The sequence below is a fragment of the Bombina bombina genome, chromosome 3, assembly GCF_027579735.1.
Source record: "Bombina bombina isolate aBomBom1 chromosome 3, aBomBom1.pri, whole genome shotgun sequence".
NCBI classification, from domain to species: domain Eukaryota; kingdom Metazoa; phylum Chordata; class Amphibia; order Anura; family Bombinatoridae; genus Bombina; species Bombina bombina.
Window position 1 is genome coordinate 723,279,818 of NC_069501.1, and position 12,712 is coordinate 723,292,529.

Consider the following 12,712-nt stretch of genomic DNA (forward strand, 5'->3'; position numbering starts at 1 on the left):
TAATATTTTAGTTTAAAAAAAAAATAATTTGTTCTGGACTTATGTATATAAAAAAAAAATTAGTTTTAAAAAAAAAAATTGCCTCAGGATTTATGTATGTGCTACACAGCACATAGAAAAAACATATTTGAGTAAAAAAAAAAAATTTGATTAGGACTTATGTATGTGCTACACAGCACATAGAAAAAAAATGTACTTTATAAAACAAAAAAGGCTGGATTAATAGGCTCATAAAAGAGCCCAACACTGTGCTACACAGCACATATAGGCTCATAAAAGAGACCAACACTGCTATATTTTAGTTTTAAAAAAAAATTTGCTCTGTACTTATGTATGTGCTACACAGCACATAATATTTTATTTTTTTTAAAAAATACATTTGTTCTAGACTTATGTATAGAAAAAAAAATATTTTAGTTTAAAAAAAAATGCCTCAGGATTTGTGTATGTGCTACACAGCACATAGAAAAAACATATTTTAGTTAAAAAAAAAAATTGGATTAGGACTTATGTATGTGCTACACAGCACATAGAAAAAAAATTTTACTTAACAAAACAAAAAAAGGCTGGATTAAAAGGCTCATAAAAGAGCCCAACACTGTGCTACACACCACATATAGGCTCATAAAAGAGACCAACACTGTGCTACACAGCACATAGGCTCATAAAAGAGACCAACACTGTGCTATAAATTCCTTATAGCACTATTTTAGTTTTTTTTAAATAAAACATCACTGCTGGCTTATTAGGTTCATAAATGAGCCCAACACTGTGCTGCACAGCACATATAAAAAGTCCCTGTAGCACTTTTTTAGTTTAAAAAAAAAAATTATAACTGCTGGCTTAATAGGGTCATAAAAGAGCCCAATACTGTACTACACAGCACATATAACAAGTTAATTCCTTATAGCACTATTTTAGTTTTTTTAAAAAATAAAACATCACTGCTGGCAACTGAAAGGTTCACTATTTGCTTTTATTAAAATAAAACATTACTGCGTAACTGCTGCCTTTAAGAGGCTCATACAAGAGCGTAAGACTGCGCTACACAGCACACATAAAAATTGCCAGTAGAACTGAAAGGTTCACTATTTGCTTTTAAAAACAAAAACAAAAAAAAAACATAACTTCTGCCTTTAACAGGCTCATACAAGAGCGTAAAAGTGCGCTACACAGCACACATAAAAATTGCCAGTAGAACTGAAAGGTTTGCTATTTGCTTTTAATAAAAAAAAAAAACATTATTGCATAACTGCTGCCTTTAAGAGGCTCATTCAAGAGCGTAACAGTGTGCAACACAGCACACATAAAAAATAGCCTGTAGCACTATTTGCTAGCATAACAGTGTGCTACACAGCACACATAAAAATTGCATGTAGCACTATTTGCTTTATTTAAAAAAAAAATATATGCATAAGTGCTGCCTTTAACAGGCTCATAGAAAAGTGTAACAGTGCGCTACACAGCACACATAAAAAGTGCCAGTAGAACTGAAAGGTTCACTATTTGCTTTTAATAAAAAAAAAAATTACTGCTTAACTGCTCCCTTTAAGAGGCTCAGAAAAGAGAGCAAGATTGTGCTACACAGCACACAAAAAAACAGCTGCAGAACTAAAGCCAAAGCAAAATATTAACAACCCTATATACTGCATTACAAAGGCAATAACAACTGCCTAATACTACGTAAGCAGCAGTATAATAAACATTTTCAAATTAAAAATATATACTGCATAAAAAAGGCAATAAACAGTGCCTAATACTACATAAGCAGAATTAAAGCAGCATTAGAATAAACCTTTTCAAATAAAAAATATATACTGCATAAAAAAGGCAATAAACAGTGCCTAATACTAGATAAGCAGAATTATAATAAAAGTTTTTTTTTAAAAAAAAAAAACATATATAATGCATAAAAAAGGCAATAAAGAGTGCCTACTACTACATAAGCAGCATTAGAATAAACCTTTAAACAAAAAAAAAATACACCTTAAAAAAGGCAATAAACAGTGCCTAATACTACATAAGCAGCATTAGAATAAACCTTTTAAAAACAAAAAAAACATATATACAGCATAAAAAGGCAATAAAGAGTGCCTAATACTAATAAAACTTAAAAAACATATATACTGCATTAAAAAAAGAGTGTCTAAAATAAAATAAAGAGTGTCTAAAACAAAGTAAAGAGTGCCAAAGACTGCCTAATGTCTAAAACAAAATAACGACTGCCTAAGACTGCTTAAAAAAATTAAGACTGCAATAAAAAAAATCAAAAAAGTGTCTAAAACAAAGTAAAGAGTGCCTAATACTTTGTAAAACAAATTAAATATTGTCTAAAACAAAAAGAAAGTGTGCCTAACACTGCCTAATACAAAATAAAGACTATCGAAAAAAATAAAGACTGTCTATATAACAAAAAAAAAAAAGAGTGCCTAAAAAAATAAAATGGTAAATCAACAAAAAAATTATAAAGAGACTACGAGTGACAAACAAAAAAAGTGTGAGACAAACAGGCTGCAAAACATAAGTAGATAAAAACTTAAAAACTGCAGAATGCCTCCGAAGAGAATTAAAACACAGAAAGATGTAGAAAACGTTAAACGCAGAAGAAAAGAAACTCAACAACGTATACGTCGGACACATATGACTGAACAACAAAGGGTAACTCTACGTAAGAAGGATTCTGCAAAAAAAAAGGATTTTGAGGGCCAATATGACTGCTCAGGAAAAAGCTCTCCAACAGGACATTCAAAGATCACGTTCTGCTACCCGTAGAAAAAATAATACAGATGCTGAAATACCTCTTGAAAGTGTAAAACATCGTCAACGTACAAAAAAAGTTCGCACTAACATCACTATCACTAATCAATATAACGCAGGTTATAACCATTCACTATTTAATGAAGACAATGTCCAGATGCACACATGTGGTCAACTTAATGTTTTTTGCAAATTTTGCATGGCGAAGCATTTTCCAGAGGAACAACCAAGCGATAGGTTTTTTAATAAATGCTGCAATAAAGGCAAAATAACATTACCACATATATAATGACTGGACATCACACACATTCAAAAAATTTTATGCAAAATATCCGTTCTATAAATATGCTGAGTTCATACGTAATGCTCAATTGCTTATTTGGGATGAGGCCTCAATGACACCCGGTATCGCTCTAAAATGTGTAAATAAGCTCCTTCACGAAATTATGCAGAACAACAAGCCCTTTGGTGGAAAAGTTATACTCCTTGGTGGTGACTTCCAACAAACACTCCCAGTTCTTCCTCATTGCAATAGAACTGCTATTGTGGAAGCTACTATAAAGTTCTATGATCACTGGGATAAATTCAAAATTTTGAAATTGCACAATAATGTGCGTTCGGTGGATCCAGAATTTAGCAATTGGCTACTACAATTAGGACAGTGTTCATTAATATATTCAGAGGGCCTTCCTGAGGATTTAGTTGAGATCCCTTCCAAATTAATATGCCACGATTGTATCATATCTGAAATTTTTGGAAAAAGACTTCTTCCATCTGATCTTCACAGTTTTTCAAAAAAGGCCATTTTGTGTACAAAGAATTGTCATGTTGATCAAATCAATGACCATGTATTAAATTTACTCGATGGTGATGAAAAAATATATCTAAGTTCAGATTCAATTGACGATCAGACAGATGAAGATGCTCAAAACTATCCAATAGAGTTTCTAAACGAATTAGCTCCATCAGGAATGCCTCTTCATAAGTTAAAAATAAAATTGGGAATCATTATTATGTTGCTCAGAAATCTGAACACAAAAAGAGATCTGTGCAATGGAACAAGATTGATAGTTAAAGATCTTAAGCCCAATCTAATAATTGCAAAGGTATTCACAGGAACAGCTCAAAACCAGATGGTGTTTATTCCAACAATAGATTTAGCCCTTGCCAACACTGAACTACCATTCATTTTACGAAGGAGACAGTTTCCAATCAAACTTGCCTTTGCAATGACCATCAACAAATCACAAGGTCAAACGTTAGACAAAGTTGGAATATTCCTTCCAGAACCAGTATTCAGTCATGGACAACTTTATGTTGCAATGTCTCAAGTTCGTACATCATCTGATGTAAAAATTAAGATACTTCAAGGTTCAAAGCAAGGAAAGGTATTACCAAACAGTGATAAAATTTATACAAAAAACATTGTTTTTAAAGAAATATACTTTAAATAAATAAATAAGCTGTGTCTTTTTATTTAGTTACAAGTAAGTTTGTATTATTTATAGCAATATTCTTAATGTACATTTTAAACTTTAATTTATTTTAATTTACTTTAAATAAAAAAATGATTTTATGTCTATGTTAATGTTTATATCTTTTGTTATTTTTTGAATAAAAACATAAAAATTCAATACACATTTTGGCCCGTGTACACGGGCTTTAACACTAGTATACTATATTAGAACAAGTTAACTGGTACTCCTAAGGCCAAAGCAACAAAAAGAAAACCTGATAATTAATTAAAAAAAAAGCATGAAGTTACAATAGCTACACAAAATAAAGAAATTTAATTAATTAAAAAAAAAAGCATGAAGTTACAATAGCTACACAAAATAAAGAGAATTTGTTATGACTTTTAGCCAAAACATAAGTAAACTCTTTTCCCCTTGTTTTTATACTATATTTTGCACTACAACCTTTACATAGGATAAAAACAGGAAGGATACTGGATGTGTAATTAAGTTAACTGCATGAACCATAGCATGTGTGCCCAAAGGGGGTATGAAATACTTTTTGACACACAACCCCTTTGCTACTACTATAGGGCCCAAGGCTACCTTTGTACAGCTTTCCACATGCAACTCATTTACATTCTGATGCAATTTGGTGCCTAGTTTACTACTAGCTGCAAAACTGAGTGTGGAAATCTACTACTCAAAACATGTTGTGGCCTAGGAAGGGGTCATTGTGCACACTCAGCAGTTATTAAAGGTGCAGCACAGTACTGGAGGGTGAAGGCAGCTGTCACCAGATGCCGCAGACTGTGTGGGAAGCTACTAGCTAGTTGCCATCAGTAAGGTATGTACCCACTAACACCAATGCAAAGGGCCTTTATTTTCTCTCAAAATAACCACTGACAAAAATAGAAAGCTAAAAATGCCCGCTTTGCATTGTTTAAAGTGGGTAATATGGACCCTATAAATTGGTGTCAGTGGCTTTATTTTCTTTCAATATATTATCAATTAACAACAATAAAAAAATGGGTATTATTTTTAGAACCCTTTTCTATAAAAAATATGTCTTTTAAAATTATGTCAGCTGGTATTTTTGGGGATCATAAGGACTTTTTGCATTTGTGCATGTAAGCTACCTAACGGCTAGATTTAGAGTTGGGTGGTAGCCGTGAAAACCAGCGTTAGAGGCTCCTAACGCTGGTTTTTACCGCCCGCTGGTATTTGGAGTCAGTCAGGAAAGGGTCTAATGCTCACTTTTCCATACCGCAGATCCCCCTACACCATTTGCGTATCCTATCTTTTCAATGGGATCTTTCTAACGCCGGTATTTAGAGTCTTGGCTGAAGTGAGCGTTAGAAATCTAACGACAAAACTCCAGCCGCAGAAAAAAGTCAGTAGTTAAGAGCTTTTTGGGCTAACGCTGGTTTATAAAGCTCTTAACTACTGTGCTCTAAAGTACACTAACACCCATAAACTACCTATGTACCCCTAAACCGAGGTCCCCCCACATCGCCGCCACTCTATTAAAATGTTTTAACCCCTGATCTGCCGCTCCGTACACCGCCGCCAGCTACGTTATCCCTATGTACCCCTAATCTGCTGCCCCTAATATCGCCGACCCCTATATTATATTTATTAACCCCTAATCTGCCGCCCCCAACGTCGCCTCCACCTACCTACACTTATTAACCCCTAATCTGCCGACCGGATCTCGCCGCTATTATAATAAATGTATTAACCCCTAATCTGCCTCACTCCCGCCTCAATAACCCTATAATAAATAGTATTAACCCCTAATCTGCCCTCCCTAACATCGCCGACACCTAACTTCAAGTATTAACCCCTAATCTGCTGACTGGATCTCGCCGCTATTATAATAAATGTATTAACCCCTAAAGCTAAGTCTAACCCTAACACTAACACCCCCCTAAGTTAATATAATTTAAATCTAACAAAATAAATTATTTCTTATTAACTAAATAAATCCTATTTAAAGCTAAATACTTACCTGTAAAATAAACTCTAATATAGCTACAATATAAATTATAATTATATTGTAGCTATTTTAGGATTTATTTTTATTTTACAGGCAACTTTGTATTTATTTTAACTAGGTACAATAGCTATTAAATAGTTAATAACTATTTAATAGTTACCTAGTTAAAATAATTACAAAATTACCTGTAAAATAAATCCTAACCTAAGACTACACTATCAATAAATAAATTAAATAAAATACCTACAATTATCTACAATTAAACCTAACACTACACTATCAATAAATTAATTAAATAAAATACCTACAATTAAATACAATTAAATAAACTAACTAAAGTACAAAAATAAAAAAGAACTAAGTTACAAAAAATAAAAAAATATTTACAAACATTAGAAAAATATTACAACAATTATAAACTAATTACACCTACTCTAAGCCCCCTAATAAAATAACAAAGCCCCCCAAAATAAAAAAATGCCCTACCCTATTCTAAATTAAAAAAGTTCAAAGCTCTTTTAACTTAACAGCCCTTAAAAGGGCCCTTTGTGGGGCATGCCCCAAAGAATTCAGCTCTTTTGCCTGTAAAAGAAAAATACAACCCCCCCAACATTAAAACCCACCACCCACATACCCCTAATCTAACCCAAACCCTCCTTAAATAAACCTAACACTAAGCCCCTAAAGATCTTCCTACCTTGTCTTCACCACACCGGGTATCACACCGATCCGTCCTGGCTCCGAAGTGTTGATCCAAGCCCAAGCGGGGGCTGAAGAGTGACGTCCATCCTCCGGCTGAAGTCTTGATCCAAGCGGGCAGAAGAGGACATCCGGACCGGCAAACATCTTCATCCAAGCCGCATCTTCTATGTTCTTCAATCCGATGACGACCGGCTGATCTTCAAGGCCTCCAGCGCGGATCCATCCATCTTCACCGACGACTTCCCGACGAATGACGGTTCCTTTAAGGGACGTCATCCAAGATGGCGTCCCTCAAATTCCGATTGGCTGATAGGATTCTATCAGCCAATCGGAATTAAGGTAGGAAAATTCTGATTGGCTGATGGAATCAGCCAATCAGATTCAAGTTCAATCCGATTGGCTGATCCGATCAGCCAATCAGATTGAGCTCGCATTCTATTGGCTGATCGGAACAGCCAATAGAATGCAATCTTAATCTGATTGGCTGATTGGATCAGCCAATCGGATTGAACTTGAATCTGATTGGCTGATTCCATCAGCCAATCAGAATTTTCCTACCTTAATTCCGATTGGCTGATAGAATCCTATCAGCCAATCGGAATTCGAGGGACGCCATCTTGGATGACGTCCCTTAAAGGAACCGTCATTCGTCGGGAAGTCGTCGGTGAAGATGGATGGATCCGCGCTGGAGGTCTTGAAGATCAGCCGGTCGCCATCGGATTGAAGAACATAGAAGATGCGGCTTGGATGAAGATGTTTGCCGGTCCGGATGTCCTCTTCTGCCCGCTTGGATCAAGACTTCAGCCGGAGGATGGACGTCACTCTTCAGCCCCCGCTTGGGCTTGGATCAACACTTCGGAGCCAGGACGGATCGGTGTGATACCCGGTGTGGTGAAGACAAGGTAGGAAGATCTTCAGGGGCTTAGTGTTAGGTTTATTTAAGGGGGGTTTGGGTTAGATTAGGGGTATGTGGGTGGTGGGTTTTAATGTTGGGGGGGGTTGTATTTTTCTTTTACAGGCAAAAGAGCTGAATTCTTTGGGGCATGCTCCACAAAGGGCCCTTTTAAGGGCTGGTAAGGTAAAAGAGCTTTGAACTTTTTTAATTTATAATAGGGTAGAGCATTTTTTTATTTTGGGGGGCTTTGTTATTTTATTAGGGGGCTTAGAGTAGGTGTAATTAGTTTAAAATTGTTGTAATATTTTTCTAATGTTTGTAAATATTTTTTTATTTTTTGTAACTTAGTTCTTTTTTATTTTTTGTACTTTAGTTAGTTTATTTAATTGTATTTAATTGTAGGTATTTTATTTAATTAATTTATTGATAGTGTAGTGTTAGGTTTAATTGTAGATAATTGTAGGTATTGTATTTAATTAATTTATTTATTGATAGTGTTAGGTTCAATTGTAACTTAGGTTAGGATTTATTTTACAGGTAATTTCGTAATTATTTTAACTATTTTAGCTATTAAATAGTTCTTAACTATTTAATAGCTTTTGTACCTGGTTAAAATAAATACAAAGTTGCCTGTAAAATAAATATTAATCCTAAAATAGCTACAATATAATTATAATTTATATTGTAGCTATATTAGGGTTTATTTTACAGGTAAGTATTTAGCTTTAAATAGGAATAATTTATTTAGTAAGAGTTAATTTATTTTGTTAGATTTAAATTATATTTAACTTAGGGGGCTGTTAGTGTTAGGTTTAGACTTAGCTTTAGGGGTTAATACATTTATTATAGTAGCGGCGATCTCCGGTCGGCAGATTAGGGGTTAATAATTGAAATTAGGTGTCGGCGATGTTAGGGAGGGCAGATTAGGGGTTAATACTATTTCTTATAGGGTTATTGATGCGGGAGTGAGGCGGATTAGGGGTTAATAACTTTATTATAGTAACGGTGAGATGCGGTCGGCAGATTAGGGGTTAATTATTGTAGGTAGCTGGCGGCAACGTTGTGGGGGGCAGATTAGGGGTTAATAAATATAATATAGGGGTCGGCGGTGTTAGGGGCAGCAGATTAGGGGTACATAGGGATAATGTAGGTTGCGGCGGTGTACGGAGCGGCAGATTAGGGGTTAATAATAAAATGCAGGGGTCAGCGGCGGCGGCAGAATAGGGGTTAATAAGTCTAAGGTTAGGGGTGTTTAGACTCGGGGTACATGTTAGAGTGTTAGGTGCAGACATAGGAAGTGTTTCCCCATAGTAAACAATGGGGCAGCGTTAGGAGCTGAACGCTGCTTTTTTGCAGGTGGTTTTTTTTCAGCTCAAACAGCCCCATTGTTTCCTATGGGGGAATCGTGCACGAGCACGTTTTTGAAGCTGGCCGCGTCCGTAAGCACCACTGGTATCGAGAGTTGCAGTTGCGGTAAATATGCTATACGCTCCTTTTTTGGAGCCTAACGCAGCCCTTCTGTGAACTCTAAATACCAGCGGTGCGGGAGAAAAACGCACCCCTTTGGCCGCAAAACTCTAAATCTAGGCGTTATTTTCTATAAAAATACCTACTGACACCCATGCAAAAGGGCTTCTGTAATTTTGCATTTTGACACTTGTATTAAACACATATATTGATAATAAATAATAATCTGTTGCTCAAACATATAAGGGGTACAATATGGCTGATATTTTTAAAAAGGTAAAAATAGAACTGCCCACAAATATACAATGATAAAATAAAATGTTCTAGTACACAGAATAACCAGGGGCACATCCAGCTATGCACTAACTTTATAAATACCTAAATAAAAAATATTAGGTAGCACTCCTGAAGTAACCTTAAAGGAGCATAAAAGTGCAAAAAGGAAATATTTTAATGTGTTAAAGCATTTTATTATCACCCTGATGCTTCTATATGACTATGCTCCAGTGTAGCAATGCAATACTGAAACAAACTGAACATAGATGAGCCAATGACAAGAGGCAATTATGTGTTGCCACCAATCATCAGCTAGAAGTGCATCACAGTGTGGATCAGGTCCGCAAGACCTCGCTGAATGCGGAGAGCAATACGCTCTCCCTATTCAGCATTGCACCAGCAGCTCAAAAGAGCTGCTGGTGCAACGCCGCCCCCTGCTGACTCACGGCCAATCGGCCACCAGCAGGGATGTGTCAATCAACCCGATCGTATTCGATCGGGTTGAATTGTGGCGAATCCTGTCCGCCTCATCAGAGCAGGCGGACAGGGTTATGGAGCAGCTGTCTTTAGACCGCTGCTTCATAACTGGTGTTTTTGGCGAGTCTGAAGACTTGCCAGAAACACGGCCCTTCAAGCTCCACTCGGAGCTTGATAAATGGGCCTCATTGTCTGAAGATGGGGGAATCACAAAACTATTTTATAAAGTAATCTTTGGTCAAGAACCGGTAAGTGCCTTCCTATTTCTAGATTCTGTGTGTGTGTGTGTGTGTGTGTGTGTGTATATTAGGGATGGGCGAATGTGTAAATTTTCGAATTTCGAATGTAGAACGAATGTTATTACCAAAATTCGAATTATAAATCCGAATGTTGATAAGAATGAATATTCTTAAAAATTCTATAATCGAATGTTTTCGAATGTCACTTTCAATTCGAATGTTTATAATTATATCGAACGTCCACATTCGAAATTTCGAATTTAACATTCTATTTAACAAATACTATTCAGAAGTTCAATAGTTCATGTGGTAGGGTGGGAATCTAGAAAATTGATACATAATAGATACAAATATATCATTTCAAATGTTTCTATATAGAATATTGCATAATTAGAATATTACATTTAAAGAAAGCATTAGAAATACTATTACAAACATATAAATTCGAATTTTTCAAATTTGAATATTGCATAATTCAAATATTACATTTAAAGAAAAAGTATTAGAAATACTATTACAATTTAAATTCAAATTTTTCGAAAATAATATTTTCGAATGTAATCATAAAATTCGAAAACGAACATTCGAAAATTCGATTTGAACGAACTAATGTGTTAAAATTTGTGCCGTTTTTTGAATGTTGCAAAACATTCGCCCATCCCTAGTGTATATATATATATATATATATATATATATATACGGTATATATTTCCACTGGTACAGTAGTCCCTGACAACTTAGAAATTGCAATGGGAGACTTAAAAAATGTAACATTTTCCTCTGGGCTAGTAGCTTTTAACCCCTGACTAGTAAACAACAGTGATATTTTTCCATCTGCGTATATATATATATATATATATATATATATATATATATATATATATATATATATATAAAATAACTCATTGTGTAGTTCATTATTAACAAATCTAGACAGGCCCAGAGGCTTGTTTTCCCACAGAAAACCTCTGAATTACATTGTTTCCAATGCAGCAAAGGATTCTGGGTAAGATATGCAAATTAAGTACACAATGACACACCTTTTTACTTCAGTCTGCTTTTCAGCAGGTTCCCTTTACGCCAAAGTATTGCTGCCCTGGGATGGTTATGAATCACTGCACTAACCCTAGTTAAGTTTATAAGCTGTGTGAACAGCGATACGTTGGCGTAAAGGGAACCTGCTGAAAAGCAGAATTAAGTAAAAAGGTGTGTCATTGTGTACTTAATTTGCATATCTTACCCAGAATCCTTTGCTGCATTGGAAACAATGTAATTCAGAGATTTTCTGTGGGGAAACAAGCCTCTGGGCCTGTCAGTTAGTTAATGAACTACACAATGAGTTATTTTATCTATATTTTGTGCATAGTGGAGAATTTTAAACTCGCCTTTTATCTCCCCCTAATTTAAAATGTTTTTTGCTGAAACGCGTAGGACGATTTCTATTACTGTTCCAGGTTGCTGGGACTATTTTTTGTATTTTACCTTTTTTTATTTGCACGTTTTTTCCAATAAATGTTTATTTTGAATTCACGCCTGGGAGGTTTGCTGGATTTCTTTTGCCATTTACTGTTGTCTAACAACCAGCTCAAACCTCGGCGTACCCAGGACCAGAGGCGCCCAGTACCCGGCTTACTGATCGGCTGATGACTTCATTGCAGAACGCCTGAGCGTGTAAGCAGGATCTCACAGAGACGGAAACACTCACGGCAGCTTAGACTCACCTTTACCGCTTGGATTTGCAGCAGCAATCAAAGGTGCTTTGTACCGGCCCGGGGACCCACGATATATGGTGGTGAACGATCCGGAGGCTGAATGGACTGTTCAGATCACGCAAAGAAAATTAAACGCTGGTGAGTTTTGACGATACTGTCTTACTTCCTACTATGGATTGATGCTTTTGGGTATACACCATATTAGGGCTTCAAGTTTCCACTAGTACACTAATTCTGAATGGGTAAGAACAAACTAATAAACTCCAGTGATTTTTGTGTGTGTATATATATATATATATATATATATATATTTTTTTTTTTTTTTTTTAAATAGTGCTCTTTAGTCAGCATGGTAGACGTTTATTGAGGTTAATATCATTTTGAACTGTTACCATTTGAAAAACTCACAATTGATCATTAAGAATTGAGTACATGGAAAACCATGCTATAAAATATGCAACTTTACCCTCTTCACTTGTGCCAAACTGACAGCATAATCTAGTTTCATATTCATTTTAACAACTTATGACTTGCCAGTTAGCCTACAGTACATAGTTATTAAACTTGCTGTCATAAGGGCTTATGTTAGAATCTCAAAATCAATCTTTAAAGGTTTTACTATTTTAAACTAAGCCTTCCAAAAACTTTGCAGCACCTTGTATAGAGCAAATGTTATATCAACCCATTTCTTCACCAGGACACCTGTCACATAATGTCATCAAAGTCATCTGAAT

At 35.3% G+C, this 12,712-nt stretch overlaps 1 protein-coding gene across 1 annotated transcript in view; it reads left to right on the forward strand.

Moving 5' to 3' along the window:
- The first annotated feature begins 3,203 nt into the window (after positions 1-3,203).
- LOC128652496 (ATP-dependent DNA helicase PIF1-like) overlaps positions 3,204-12,712 on the forward strand; it is a 68,042-nt gene continuing 58,533 nt past the window's right edge. Inside the window, exon 1 of the mRNA XM_053705432.1 lies at positions 3,204-4,145. Coding sequence (XP_053561407.1) covers positions 3,204-4,145 — 942 coding nt within the window. The remainder of the gene's footprint in view (positions 4,146-12,712) is intronic.